This window comes from Narcine bancroftii, chromosome 12, assembly GCF_036971445.1.
Source record: "Narcine bancroftii isolate sNarBan1 chromosome 12, sNarBan1.hap1, whole genome shotgun sequence".
Taxonomy (NCBI): domain Eukaryota; kingdom Metazoa; phylum Chordata; class Chondrichthyes; order Torpediniformes; family Narcinidae; genus Narcine; species Narcine bancroftii.
This window is the reverse complement of record NC_091480.1, coordinates 6,738,034-6,753,389: the sequence shown is the minus strand read 5'-3', so window position 1 is coordinate 6,753,389 and position 15,356 is coordinate 6,738,034. Positions and strand designations below refer to the sequence as shown.

At 43.2% G+C, this 15,356-nt stretch overlaps 1 protein-coding gene across 1 annotated transcript in view; it reads left to right on the top strand.

Annotated features, from left to right (window-relative positions):
• Positions 1 to 15,356, top strand: part of ccz1 (CCZ1 homolog, vacuolar protein trafficking and biogenesis associated) — a 46,246-nt gene that overhangs the window by 28,369 nt on the left and 2,521 nt on the right. Inside the window, exons 13-16 of the mRNA XM_069906814.1 lie at positions 4,927 to 4,960; positions 7,221 to 7,338; positions 11,770 to 11,928; positions 12,032 to 12,159. Coding sequence (XP_069762915.1) covers positions 4,927 to 4,960; positions 7,221 to 7,338; positions 11,770 to 11,928; positions 12,032 to 12,159 — 439 coding nt within the window. The remainder of the gene's footprint in view (positions 1 to 4,926; positions 4,961 to 7,220; positions 7,339 to 11,769; positions 11,929 to 12,031; positions 12,160 to 15,356) is intronic.

The following is a 15,356-nucleotide window of genomic DNA, read 5'->3' as shown; positions in this document are numbered from 1 at the left end:
AGTTAAACATTTATTTTGTGGGTAATTCCGCTCCTCTAAACTCACAAAAAAATTGTTGGAAAGGGTTCGGAAAAGATCAACTTGCATCATATGAAAACGTTAAATAATTGCCCCCCACGTTTCTTCAAATTTAACTGAAGGGTCACTGTACCACCTGATTATTTTTCTAAGTTTAAACATGCTCTAGTTTGGGAAACCCATTGAAACATAATCGGTGGTTTAGGGTCTTTCCATTTGAGTAGAATGGATCTTCTGGCTATTAAAGTAACAAACGCAATCACACAACAAGCTGAAGCAGATCAGTGGCCAGAGTCCAAAACTGGTCGTCCAAAAAGAAGTCACAGGATGAGGTCAATGAGCAAAACAGCTGAAATATCTTTCCAATATTTTTTTCAGGGAAGGGCAGGACCAAAACACACATGTTAGGGAAGCCACCTCGGAATGAAATCGGTCACCGAGGGTTTATATGGGAGTAAAAATGAGCTTGCTTGTCCTTGGACATCTGGGCCCTATGAACCACCTTAAACTGTATCAAAGAGTGTCGAGCACACATTGAAGAAGTGTTAACTAATTGGAGAATTTTCTCCCTTTTGCCTATAGGTAAAGGTATCTGAAGTTCTCTTTCCCGTTCATTCTTAATTTTGTCAGAAATCACTTGGCACATTTTCAGGATCAAATCATAAATTGTTGCTACTAAACTCTTCTTAAAAGGGTTTAAACATAAAATTTTATCGGTAACTTCAGTCTGATGTGGTATCAAAAAAGTAGACATTGCTGTCCTAAATCTACTACCCTGAATCTTGAGGCCATGTCCCCTAGTTCTGGTCTCCCCCACCAAAAGGAACAACTTACCTACCTCAATCTTATCTCTGCCTTTCATAATTTTGTATGTTTCTATGAGGTCCCCTCTTGTTCTTCTAAATTCCAGCAAGTACAGTCCCAGACGACTCAATCTCTCATAGGCCAACCCCCCCCCCCTCATCTCTGGAATCAACCTGCTCCAGATTCCAGGAACTGCAGTCTCTTTTGCCCTTGACTGTCCATTTTGACAAGCTGGCATTTTGTGAACTGTTCCAGAGAATTTTAATGCGAGCCAACAATTTTATTCACTGCATTTCAAAGGCGTGTTTCAGAATGTCATCAAAACACAGAAATGCTGGAGGAGCTCAGCAGATTTTGCAATGTCCACAGGAGGTAGAGATATTACCGACGTTTCAGGCCTGAGCCCTTCCTCAAATGTGAGTGGAAAATGTGCAGTTGTCTGAATTAAAGGTTGGGAGGAATGGGAGGGGGAAGAGTACAGACCAACAGACAAAAGGGTTTAGAACATTACAACAGTAGAGGCCCTTCGGCCCACAATGTTGTGCTTACCTATATGTACCCAAAAAAGTTTTTTCTAAAAAAAAAACTAAGCCCTCCCCATAACCCTCTATTTTTCTTTCATTTGTGTGTGCGTGTAACAGTTCCTTAAACACCTGTATTGTCCAGCCTCCACCACCACCCCTGGCAAGGCATTCATAACTCTGTGGGGGGAAAAAAACTTACTGAGTCTCCCCAGAACTTCCCTCCTTTCACTTTGTACAGATGCCCTCTGGTGTTTGCTGCTCCCGCCCTGGGAATCCAGCACTGGCCATCTACCTTAACGTCCCTCTCAGGATCTTGCAGATCTCTATTAAGTCAACTCTCATCTTGCTGCACTCCAGAGAGAAAAGTCCCAGCTCTGCTAACCTGGCCTGATAAGATTTTCCAATCCTGGCAATGTCCTTGTAAATGATAAGAGGAAAGGTGAAAATTGATTTTTGGCTCTGTGAAAGGAGACACAGAAAAGGGGGGAGAGTGCCAGGGGAAGGAAATAGTTGGGGGGGGGGGGTGTTGTCTAACGGAAGCTGGAGAAGTCGAGGATAATGCTATCCAATTGGAGGGTTCCCAGACAGAAAATTAGGTGTTCCAAAGCGTTGGACCAGCTCAATGTCCCATTTGAAAGCCAATACCTCCAACTTGGAGCATCTGCCTGGATTCTGTCCATGGTCTCGAGTGATGGGGCTTGATCCATGATTTGCTGAGGGGTAGGATATCCCCATGCCAAGTAGCAATTAGAGGCATGTCATTTGTGCTCTTGTGCCATAGAGCAGGTGTTAAATATTTAACAAAGGACTTGAAACAAATCATAGAGTTGCAGTAAGTACAATATTGTGTAAATGAGCCCTATCCTTGATGATCTGTGACAGTCAAAACAGATGTGAAACCAACTTGATAGCAAGCCGAGACAGTGCCGTGCCTTTTTATTAATTAATCTGATTGATAGGTGTATTGTTCAAGGAACCGCAAAAAAAATTGTCTTTGCTGCTTCAGTTGTCGGAGTACAATGGTAATTGATCTACAGAGTGTCAGGGCTGTCTCATTAGATGGAATTGGATAAACTATCCTTGGAAACTCTCAAAGCACAATAGAGCTCTTGCTTTCAAAGAGGTGGCCGTTGCTGGGAGTCCCTACTGGACCATTAGCATGGCAGCAGCGCAGGTCAAAGCAGCCAACGAAGGTGTCCGTGCAGTCACTCTCCACCATCCCGACACAGAAACGAGGCCATTCAGGCTCTCCCACCATTCTCTCCTCCATTCAATAAGAACTTTGGCTTCAGATGCCACCTTCCCTCAATATCTCTAGATTCTCTGAATATCTAAAGATCTTTTGCTCTTTCCCTTGATTGTACACTGAAACTGAGCCTCTTCAGCCTGCTTGGTTTGAGAAGTCCAGTGATCTCTGGGTGAAGAGATTTCACCACCGAACTGTGTCCTGAGGCAACACCCTTCCTCCATTCAGTCAGGAAACGCCATCTCTGAATCTTGCCTTTTCAAGCCATGTGAATGGGGTCTTACAGCAGAAAAACATGCCCTTCCACCCAACCTGTCCAAGATATCCTATTTGCCTGCATTAGGTCCGTATCCTTTGAAGCCTTTCCACTCCAGAAATTTATCTCTCATTTTTCTAGTCCCCCAGTTTATTGAAAACCATGGGTTTTGGAGCCAATGAGGCCAAGTTTTGCCAAATAAACTTAGTTTGGAATGTTGTGGTGTAGCCAAGATGCCAACATCTGAGGCTGCAAATCTTTCAATGCCACTATAACCATAAACTGGTGGAATCCAGATTAGGAAAATCAATCCCAAAGCATTCCTTCGACCTGCCCCACATCCTCTGGGGTGTCAGATCCAGGTGACAGGTGAACATGGTTGTGATTACAGTGACAGACACCTGGGTTTGAATCTGGCGTTGTCTCTGAGGAGTTTGTACATTCTCCTGGTGACCGCGTGGGTTTCCTCCTGATGCTCCAGTTTTATCCCATGTTCTAAAGACATATGGCAAGAGTTGGCCATCCAACGTGTCAAACCCTCTCCACCATTCAATGAGATTGTGGCTGATTTGATAATAGGCTCATCTCTACCTTCTTTTTAGAAACATAGAAAATAGGTGTAGGAGGAGGCCGTTTGGCCCTTCAAGCCTACACCGCCATTCATTTTGATCATGACTGATCATCTACCCAGTACCTGCCTTCTCTCCATACCCCCTGATCCCCTTCACCACAAGGGCCAAATCCAACTTTCTCTTAAATATGGATAAGTAACCAGCTTCAACTACTTCCTGTGGCAAAGAATTCCACAGATTCACCACTCCCTGAGAGAATTTTTTTTTTCTCATCTCATTCCTAAAAGACTTCCTCCTTATCCTTAAACTATGTCCCTAGTTCTGATTTTCCCCACATTGGGAGCAACCTTCCTGCATCTAGCCTCTCCAATCCTTTAAGAATTTTATATGTTTCTATTAGATTCCCCCTCAATCTTCTAAATTCCAGCGAGTATAAGCCTATAGGGTTAGTACATTAACTCCCCTACTATGTAAAAATATATCCTATCTGGTCTTCAATATATTTACTGAGGTAGCCTCCACTACTTCAATGGCCAGCGAATTCCACAGATCCACACCCCCCCACCCCTTGGAAAAAGCAGCTCCTCCTCGTCTCTGTCCTAAATCTATTTGCTGAATCTTGAGGCCATGTTCCCTAGTCCTAGTTCTGGTCTCTGCAGTGTCTTGTCTCTGATTGAAATGAGTACTTAATAAGTAATGTACCAAGATTATAATTATTAGATTATTTTTGACTAGCACAGATGTGATGGGCCAAATAGCCTCCTATGTCATAGATCTTTGTAATTAGAACACAGACCATTACAAAATGGTACATGCCCTTCAGCCCAAGATGTTGTGCCGATTATATGTACTGTAAACCTACTCCACATCAATCTAATCCTTCACCCATCACAGGTCCTAACCCTCCACATTTCTTAGATCCATGTGCCTAAGAGTCTTTTGAATGCCTCTATTGTACCAGCCTTCACCCTTACCCTCGGCAATCCATTCCAGCCACTCACCACTCTCTCCCATAAACTATACTCCATTCACCTTGACCATGGCTGCCATGGGAAAAGAGGTGCTGGCTGTCCACCCTATCTATGCCTCTCATAATCTTATATGCCTCTATTGGGTCACTTCTCGTCCTCCGTCACTCCAAAGAGAAAAAAAACTTCTGAGTTTCTCCTCTGAATTCATTTATTCTGTTTGCGTTTTCCTGAATCATCGGTGAATGAGATGGTGCCAGCAAAGCTCCACGTACAAATGGAAACAGAACCCAAAGGAGAGTGATGACTTGAGGCTTGGCAGAGACTAGATGGGCTGAAGGGCCTGTTATGGTGCTGTGGTATTGTTGAGTGCTACAAAGCACATTTTGTATTGTTTACTCCACAGTTTAAGTTTATTTGTACTTGTGAACAAAATTGGAAAATCTGAAAATAGGCAATCTTTTAGAATTTTTATTTATTTTTCCCATATACCCGGTATCGTATTTTTGGACACTGAAACTTTGTTTACCCCTTGCAGGCAATGAGTGCAGTGGTGTGTTTCCTGATTGATGGTGAGTAGCGTCGTTTGCAGGAGGGGCTTGTCTTAATTTCCAAATGTACATTCTTAGTAAAGACCATGATAAACAGATAGAGGTGGTTAAAATGGTACCGCAGTTCCACCACCGCCCCCCACCCCCCCCCCCCCCCCACCACGCCTTCCCCTCCCCTGTTGCCACACTAAAGTAATTTTTTATTTTTAATTATTTTTATTGATTTGGTTATATATTGTCTATGTTATACTTGTATAACTTTTATATAATGTAATACAAAATATGAATCAAAACTGATATACATTGTCTTGTACACAGTGCTCAAATAAAGTAGAAATTCACCTCATATTCTAATGTTACGACCACATTGTTGGTTATCTAATTGGGCTAATCTCTTCTACTTACAAAGGATAAAAGAAAATGATGACCCCCCCCCCCTCCACTAACCACGATCACCAGCAAATAATATGTGAAGAATTGAGTCTCAGTTCTTGGACGTCGGACAGGAAACCCCCAGAGCAGCCCTGCCCATGTATTCAAATTGTGAAGTAACAAGACTGTCAAATTCAGTCTTGATCCTTCAATGTTGTATTTAATTTTCTCCAAACTCAAGCAAGACTTAACGTCCAGTACCCATTGAGTACGAGTTGGTGCTCTGCTCTCTTCCCATTTCATCAAAATTGCTCGTCTGGCTACCGGTGAAGTAAAAGCTACTATTTTTTTTTTAATTAAGTTCAAGGAAATATTCTCCTTGAGAATAAAACAGAGCAATAAAAGGGCACAGTTCCAATTTAATCCTAAGAATTTTTGATAAAGTATGGAAGAATTGTTCCCAAAAATCTTTCGGTTTTGGACATTCCCAGAACACAAGAATCAGAGAGGCCTCAAAGATGTTACATTTATCACATAGAGAATCAACATCAGAATAAAAACGAGAGTTTAACTTTGGATATGTGTACCCTATGTAGTACTTTAAAGTGTATTAAACAATATCGTGCACAGAATGAAGTACTACTGATCGGATCAAGTGTGGTATCCTGGTTATTGAAGGTTTCTAGGTGTTTCTGTTGCGGATTTACGTTTGCAATACCTCAGATTTTAAAAATCCTCATTTTGTTGTCGGGTCTCTCCACGCAGTTATTACTTTACTGCCTCTCTGTCCTGACCAAATCTCTCCCTCGGACATTCCAGTCCTTTGAAACTGACCAAATTTTGTCTGGTTTCAGAATAATCAAAACTTACAGCACAGGCCCTTTGACCTATATTGTCCATGCTGACCTAATGCCCATCTACCCTAATCCCATTTACCTTCAGTAAGGCCCATATCCCTCTACTATTTCCTATCCAATACCTGTCCAAATTGTCTTTTTAAACGGGCAGCACTGTTAGCGTAGCAGTTAGTACAACGCTGTAACCGCGCCAGCGACCAGGACCCAGAGTTCGAATCCGATGCTGTCTGCACATTCTCCCAGTATCTGCATGAGTTTTCTCCCACCCTTTGAAATGTACCAGGAGGTATAAGTCAATTGGATGTGATTGGGTGACATGCATTCATGGGCATTCATTTCCATGCTGTATGTAAAAATTTAAATTTAAAAAAAAAATTAAATATTGTAGTTGTATTTGCCTCCACCACCTCCTCTGGCAGCTTGTTCCAGATGTTCACCATACTCTCCAGCTCTTAAATTTCTCTCCTTTCACCTTAAACCTTGTCCTTTGGTCGTCGACTCTCTTACCCTGGGAATAAGGTTCAGAATTTCTAAACTACGTATGCCTTCCTAATGTTGTCGACCTTTATAATGACACCCCTCAACCTCCTTGCTTCAATGAGAGGAATCCCAGCCTATCCAACTTCCCCTTGTATCTCCAGCTCTCCATTACAAGCATCATCCTGGTGAATCTCTTTTGCACTCTCTGGGTATCTACCATATCCCTCCAACAGTGTGACCACCAGAACAGTACACAAGTGTGGTTGAACCAATATTTTGTGGAGCAGAAAAATGGTGTCCCAACTCTGATGAGGGAATATGAAGGCAAAGGTAACAAGTGGCTTTCCTTCAGGATACGGGGGCATTGGACTGGAGAATTTCAACCTGTAGATCCTTCAGCCCCTTGAGGCTGATTGGATCTAGGTCTCAGCCCCACGTTCCTCCCTTGAGTGTAGATGGATCGTCAGTCAGCATGACATAGTGAGCTGAAGGGCCTTCTCCTGTGCCGTCCAATTCTGTGACTCTCAAGGACTCTGACCACCTCTCTAAACAATGTGATTGCTTTTCCGCAGCCTCGGTAGGTCTCACCAGAGAGTTCTGCCAGCATCTCGACGACCTCGTGGGTCCTTCACTCACTCTGCTGGCTTCTGACATCTGTGAACAGTTCAATGCCAACAAGCGGCTCTCTGCGTGAGTATGAGGTTCTGGGTGGCGAAACGACTCACTGACACTGAACAACCATATATCAGGTGGCACGCGGTGCAGCAGTTAGTGCTTCTGCCTCAGCCCCCCCCCCACCCCACCTTGCTCTCTGTGTGCAGTCTGCACATTCTCCCTGTGACTCGCCTGGGATCCTCCGGCACCCTGCCCAACAGGTCGACGTCTCTTCTGTAAACAGGGACATGTGTGGAGGAATATGCTGATTGGTACAGGGAAATCGAGAAGGCAATGGGATTAATCTGCTAAGAGGTTGCAATAGATAAAATGAACCAAACAATGATAATGATTTTATTGTATGCACAGGGTACAATGCACATAAACGCTGAGATTCTTGATTGCTGCAGCCAAAGTTCAGATTTATTGTCAGAGTACATATATGACATCACATACAGCCCTGAGATTCTTTTCCTGCAGGCCAAGCTTAGCCAAACAGCTAATTGTAAAGAAAAACTATAATGATAAATATTAAAAGTACAATACCATAAATAAACAAGAACCACCAAGGTCAGTGGTTCTCAACCTTTTTTCCCCCCGCTCACATACCACCTTAAGTCATCCCTTACTAACCACAGAGTATCTATGCCATAGGTGCTCAGTAAGGGATTTCTTCAGGTGGTATGTGAATGGGGAAAGAAAATGTGGAGAAGCCTCTGTTCTAGTGCAAAAAAAGTGACCTGCAATAGCTTCCAGTCCTTGTGTTGGAGCAGAGTGTGACAAGGGACAGTTCAAGAGTCTCATAGCTGTTGGAAAGAAACTGTTCTCGAGCCTACAGGTGCTGGTTTTAAGGCTCCTGTACCTTTTTCCTGATGGTAGCTATAAGAAGGCATGGACTTGGCTGGTGAGGGTCTGCTTTCCTGAGACACCGCCTCTTAAAAATGTCCTTGATGGAATGAAGTCTTTTGCCTGTGATGTCATTGCCGAGTTCACAACTCTCTGTACCCTGTTTCTGTCCTGTGCATTGGCACCTCCATACTGGTCAGAATGCTTTCCACAACACACCTGGAGAAATTTGCAAGGGTCTTTGGTGACGTTCCGAATCTCCTCAAACCCTCACAAAGTGTAGCAAATAGCATGAGCAATAAAATTTCCGACTTCAAGTAACCCTGTTTTCCCTGCTCAAAACCTCCAACTCCACTTTCCACACCCAGCCCACTGTTTCCCAGTCCCTTTCGCCTCTCACTGTATCCCCTCACCCATTTTTCCCATCAGACTACCATCCCTCCCTTAAATGATTTCACCAATCCCTTTTAAATTGCTCCTCTCTAGTTTTAGTCTCCCTTATCCTGGGGAAAAGACTGTGACCTTTCAGCTTGTAATGATTATGTGTGTGATTTTTATATCAGCTCTCATTATCCAATAGGCAGGATAAAAAAAGCAAACTTGCAATAGCTGGAAAAAAATATGCAGATAGTTGTAAAACATTTCAGGAAGGTTTGTCATTGCCAAGGGGATGTATTGGTATACTGTTGAGCACAACTTATAATCCGTCTCCATGCCAGGAGTGACCTGAATTTACTCTGTGGCTTGGAGGTGAGAGATGATTGAGGCTTTATCATGTTAAATCCCATCTTCTCTTTCAGGAGGGTCTGACTCCTGGATTAATAAATCTGGTTATTTTATCTGAGCTGCATCGGGATACTCCACAGTTTCAATGACTCAGGGAACGCACGGTCCTGTTTGAGAGGATTTGTTCAGGATCATCAGCGACATTTCTAATCGGATTGGTGCCCTGTTACCTGAGCTCCCGAATCACCCTTTTGATCATTAATTTTTTAAGTGTCGTGTGAAATGGATGCCAGCTGTTGATTTTTGATGATTACATCGTTAGATCTGCTGAGTCCAGTAGATGCAATACTTCAAACCATGTCGTTTACAATAGTGAAAACTCACCTTTGACAAAAAGCTGAAATGGGATGTGGATTTAAGTGTTACAATTGTACAAAACGTTGGTGAGACCACACTCAGAGTATCGAGTGAAATAAGAAAGATTCTGTGATTGTTGTAAATGCACTAAAACCTCTGGTCTCTGGAATTCAAGCATCTGGCAGCCGAAAAGAACTGGCAAAAAAATTTGTGGAAAATAAAAAAAAATTTAAAAAGTAAAATAAATAAGAATAATAGGTAAAAAAATATGGTTTAAAATTATAAATGTTCTCTGAAGTAACACAAAGGTTTGGTGAAGATTCAACCAGCAGAGACCTTGGTCGTGATTTGGTCGTAGCAGCTATTTAAATGAAGTTATGTGAAACAGTGATGGTGTCGCCTGGGATGAAGAGCTGGTTGATGCCGCTCACTGTTGGGGTGACTCTCTTAAAGTGTCTCCTTATTCCTGCTTAGTAAGAGTCTCCCCGGTCAGAGGCTTTATCTGTAAACTTGGCGGGGGGGGCGGGTTTAATGATCTATAATATTGTTCACCTTTCGGGTGGCTCCATGGAGGGGGAGGAACCTACAGAAGCAGCGACGGTTAAAGAATGTGACTGAAAATAAAGTAAAATGCTTTAAGGTTTATAGATTCATGCAAGTGAAGATGGTTCAGTGTGAGTACAGTAGAGTAGTTTTTTTCTTTTAAACTGTTTATTTGTAATGCAGGTGCATTAGTTCAACATTGTAAAAGTAACTCTCAGGCATCTAACAACCCTCATTGGTGCCAGATACCAGGTCTTTCACTGTACACAAAAGAGCTGGAGTTGGTTCTGCAGCATCCACAGGAGCTGAAGATATATAACAAATGTTTCGGTGAAGGCCTCAGGCCTGGAACACCAGTTATATTTCTTCACCTCCTATGGACACTGCAGGACCTACTGAGTTCCTCCAACACTTTTGTGTATTTACCACACTCAGTGTATTGTGCCCAGTTCTGGTCAACCAATGATAGGAAAGAGGTCATTAGGTGGAAAGGGTGCTGAAAAGATTCACAAGAATGTTACCAGGCTGAGGTATATGGAGAGACAGACCTTTCTCCCTGAAGCCCAGAAGGTGAAGGGGGACCTTATGGAGATTTCTCAAGTCATGAGAGGCATAGATAAGATAACAAATCTTGGTCTTTATCCCAGGGTAGGGGAATCTAAAACTAGAGGGCATAAATTTAAGGTGAGAGGGAAAAGATTTAAATGGGGCCTGAGGGACACCTTCACAAAGAGAGTGGTGGTGTGTGGAGCGAGCTGCCAAAGGAAGTGGTTGAGGTGAGGCAGTTTCAGTGTTTTCCAGACATTTTGACAGGTTTATGGATAGGAGCAATTTTGGTGAAACACAGATAGGTGGGAATGTTTTGGGTAGACATCTTGGTCAGATTGGAGGTGTTGTGGACAGCAAAGAAGGTTTTCAAAGCTTGCAGAGTGATCTGGATCAGCTGGAAAAATGGGCAAAAATTTAATTCCGACAAGTGTGACGTGTTGCATTTTGGAAGGACAAACCAGGAAAGGACAAACTTGGTAACTGTTAGGGCACTGAGGAGTGCAGTAGAACAGAGGGGTCTGGGAAAACAGGTACATAATTCCCTGAAAGTGGTGTCACAGGTAGTTAGGGTTATAAAGAGAGCTTTTGGCATATTGGCCTTCATAAATCAGAGTATTGGTTATAGGAGTTGGATGTTATGATAAAGTTGTATAAGACATTTGGAGCGTTGTGTGCTGTTTTGATCACCTAACTACAAGATAGATATCAATAAGCTAGAAAGTGCAGAGATTTACTAGGATGTTGTCTGGACTTCAGGAACTGAGTTACAGGGAAAGGTTAAACAGGTTAGGGCTTTATTCCCTGGAGTGTGGAAGAATGAGGGGAGATTTGATAAGTGCTTTAAAAAAAAAAATTATGAGGTGTTTAGATAAAGTAAATGAAAATTGGCTTTTTCCACTGAGGGTAGGTGAGATACAAACCAGAGAACATGGGTTAAGACTGAAAGGGGAAAAGTTTAGAGGAAACATTAGGGGGAACTTCATCACAGAGAGTGGTAGGAGTGTGGAACGAGCTGCCAGCTGAAGTGGTGAATGTGGGCTCAATTTTAACATTGAAGAAAAATTTGGACAGGTACATGGATAGGAGGGGGTATGGAGGGCTATGGACTGCGTGCAGGTCAGTGGGTCTAGGCAGCAATAATAGTTTGGCACAGACTAGAAAGGTTGAAGTGGCCTGTTTCTGTGCTGTAATGTTCTGTGGTTCCAGCAAGTTGGGGTGAAGGGCTAGTTTCCATGCTGTAGAACACTCTGGCTGTGTTATGGTATAGGAGACGCTGTATTGCTTGGGATGGGTTTACGAGAAATGTGGGGTGTAGAATTACGACGGAGAAGAAGGGTTGGGGGGAGGAGTGGAGGTGAGGCGGCACCACAACTCACGTTCTATGTAACAACGAAAGGCTGTAGCTCCCATTCTCAATTCCAAACCTCTGACACTTTTACCTTGCAGGCCTGAAAAGGAACCTCACTTTAAATATATCTACTTCAACCACATGAACCTGGCTGAGAAGACCACCATCCACATGCGTAAAATGGCCAGCATGTCCCTGACATCAATCCACCCCGACCTGATGAAGCTCCTGGGCGACATCAACAGTGATTTTTCAAGGTGTTACCTCTGTTTTCTTCACTCAATCTCTTGAAGTGGCAACCAAGCACTGAGGGGAAAGTCATTGACCTCCATTTGATTTGTACCTTTTTGCATCCCACAGAGCTGACGAGGACGAGGAAATCATCGCCAAGGCAATGACGGATTATTGGGTCGTTGGAAAAAAATCTGATCAGCGCGAGCTTTATGTGATTTTAAGTCAGAAGAACATGAATCTAATTGAAGTTAACGGTGAGTGAATCTCTCCCTCTCCCCGATTTACCAAGGTCACAGAGCTGATTGATTGTCACTGAGCCAGCTTGAAGTTGATGGGCTGACCTGCCAGGTGACTTTAACGTGAGGAGTTTAATAGTATGGACTGTTGTGCTTCCAGTTTTTCCCCAAAATCAAAATGCTGCATTTTCTGAAAATCTGCCATAAAATTTAAAAAGAAATCTGGGAACAATACAATGGAGATGAGCTAATGTCTCTGGTCAATGACAAAAGGTCTTTGGTCTGTGTGACAACTGCTATCAACGTGAAACGTGAACTCTCTTTCTCCGCAGCTGATGCCATAAGACCAAGGCTGATTGGAACTTCAAATCTGTATTGCCAATCCATTTAAACTTTCACTTATCAGGAGAATCCAACTATCTCTGCCTTCCTTGATCTTGTGAAATGGTAGAAGAGGGAATTCAAAAACTCTACTTCAGAGATTCTCAACCTTTATCTTCCCACCCACATCCCACGTTAAGTAATCCCTAGGCCTTCGGTGCTCTGTGATTAGTAAGGGATTGCTTAAGGTGGCATGTGGGTGGGAAGGAAAGGTTGAGAATCACCGCACTACTTCAACTGTTCTTTCAGGAAGAGGGTTCCAAAAATTCCTGATGAGATGGGGAAATCCTGATCTCTGTCTTAAATGGGAGACCCTTTTTTTTTGTTTGTTTTGAATAGTGATCACCTAGTTCTAGATTCTTTCTTGTTGTATCTTTTCAGGTCTCTCTGAGGTCTTTTGTGTCTTAATTAAGTTCCCTCTCATTCTTACAAATTTCAGCAATCTTAAATGTTTAAATTTAAATTTTATTTCCAACACTGCAGACAATAAACTCTGAGCCGCCCAATTAACCCATCCCCCACCCCCGTATGTTTTGGAGAAACCCACGCAGACACGGGGAGAATGTAGACAGCGCGGGACTCGAACCCGACTCACTGGCATTGCGCTAAACACGATGTTAGCTGTGTAAGAATGCTGCCCATTCTGGGTTTTAGACTAATAAACTGTCTTTATGGATTTAAAGGAGAAAATCTACAGATGCTGGGGTGTATTGCAGTGTTGGAGAAACTCAACAGGGCACGCAGCATAGTATAGGAAATAAAGGGTCATAAGCATGGACCCCATTCAGCGCATGCTCACACACACGCACCCCACACGCACCCCACACGCACCCCCACGCACACACACACTTGATCTGATAAGGCTCGAGTTGTGCAGTGTGTCTCGAATTTCAAGTGTTACATTTTGTTGTGACGTATCTGATAAAGGACACCCTGATATAGGAACCTATCTGTTAAACACCGATAAAGATCACAGGTTTCAGAGCTTGGGTTACTTTTTCCATTTAAATGTAAATTAGCCTCTGATAGTGGTATGGATTTGAATCTGTTGTGGGCCAACAACTTGCATTTCTGTAGCACCTTTCGAAGCACGACATCCAGCAGACAATAGTGTGCATCCCATCCCCCAGCGGCCGCCCATCCCCCAGTGGCCGCCCATTCCCTTGCTGACGTGTCTGACCACGGTCTCATGCACAGCCAAACTGAGACCACCCAAATATTGGAGGAACAACACTTCATCTTCCAACTCAGCCTCCTCCAACGGGGTGGGTTTAACATCGACTCTGGTTTCCATTAGCCCCCACACCCCCCCCTCCTTTCTCTCTCTCTCTCCTTTCCCCCCACTCTGCACTCACAGAGCTACCCCCTCTTCCTATCAATTCTCTCCTTTTCTTTCTCCATGTCCAATTATTCCATGCTGTTGGTCAGCTCTCCTCCCCCTGCCATTTGTTTTATTCAGACACTTGCCTGCTTTTTACTTACCCTGAAGAAGGACTCAGGCCCGAAACATCAGTTATAAATCTTTACCTCCTAGGGACGCTGCGATTCCAGCTGAGTTCCTCCATCAGTTTTTAAAAAAAACACCAATCTTTTTAGATGGGGAGGAATTGCAATGCATTAGCGTCGAATAGTGCATTGCATAACCCACTGTTAGGGTTAACGTTGAATTGTCCCTTGAGTGAGGGATGGACAATAAATGTCAACATTGTCACTGACATCCATACCCTGTGAACCAATAAATAAGAATAAGAAACTCCTCCTGTAAGTGACCTGATCGGTTCTAATATCCAAGACTTTAAATGGGGAGTGACACCGCCTTTACAATCTGATTCTTCGTACCTGCACAAGGTGAGGGAGCTGGAGCCTGTGGCAGCATTTGACACCTGGCAGCGATAATGGGTCCACGTGGACAAGGTTGGCAGGAATTGGGATGTTTTCGGAGTTGATCACTTGCAGTCTTCAACCATATCCTCCCACAAGCAGAAAGCCAAGGGCAGTGCAAATATATAAAGGCTGTTGATTTTTAGACATTCTTGCAGCTCGGTAACAGGCCCTTTCAACACACAAGCCCTGATTGACCGACAACCTCTGGTACATTTTGAATGTTGGGAGGAAACTGGAGACTCTGGGGAAAACCCAGGTAGAACGTACAAACTCCTTACAGACACTGTAGGATTTGAACCCCAGTCCCAATCACTGGTACTGTAAAGGCATTGCACTAACCACTACACCAGCCATGCTGCTCATTGAAGCTGAGCTCACTTGAGCATTTAAACATTTGTAGATTTTCATGAGTCTAAAGTCAGTCATAATTCATTAATCCTTCCCTGTAAATCTCTGCAGCCTCTCCGCTCTTTCATGTGATGTACATGAAACCATACACTCTTACCAATGCAGTATGGTTCCTTGTACAATGAGCAACTATGATATTTTCCCATCTCCTCTTCCTTTTATATTATCTTTTTCTCTTGTGTACTGTTATGTCTTGTGTACCTGGGAAGCTGCAACAAGTAAGACTTGTTCTTTGTACTTTTGTATATTGACAATAAACCTCATTCAGTAATCAAACCATTGAGGTGTTGAATGAAATGAGCTGCAAGAGGAAACTGTGAAGGTGGGTATTTAAAGGGCAGGTGCCTGGAATGGGAAGGTTGAGATGGAGATGTAATTGAGAGGAATACGAGGGAGGGTGTGTGTTTTTTCCATAATGTTAATGTTTAAAGATGAATGTAAATTAGAAGTAAGAATGAAAATGGGGAACTCGAGGAAAGGGAGGGAGATACAAGTGGTAGACAGGTGCATTAGGCATGTCTCAAAATAGCAGGGGGATTGGC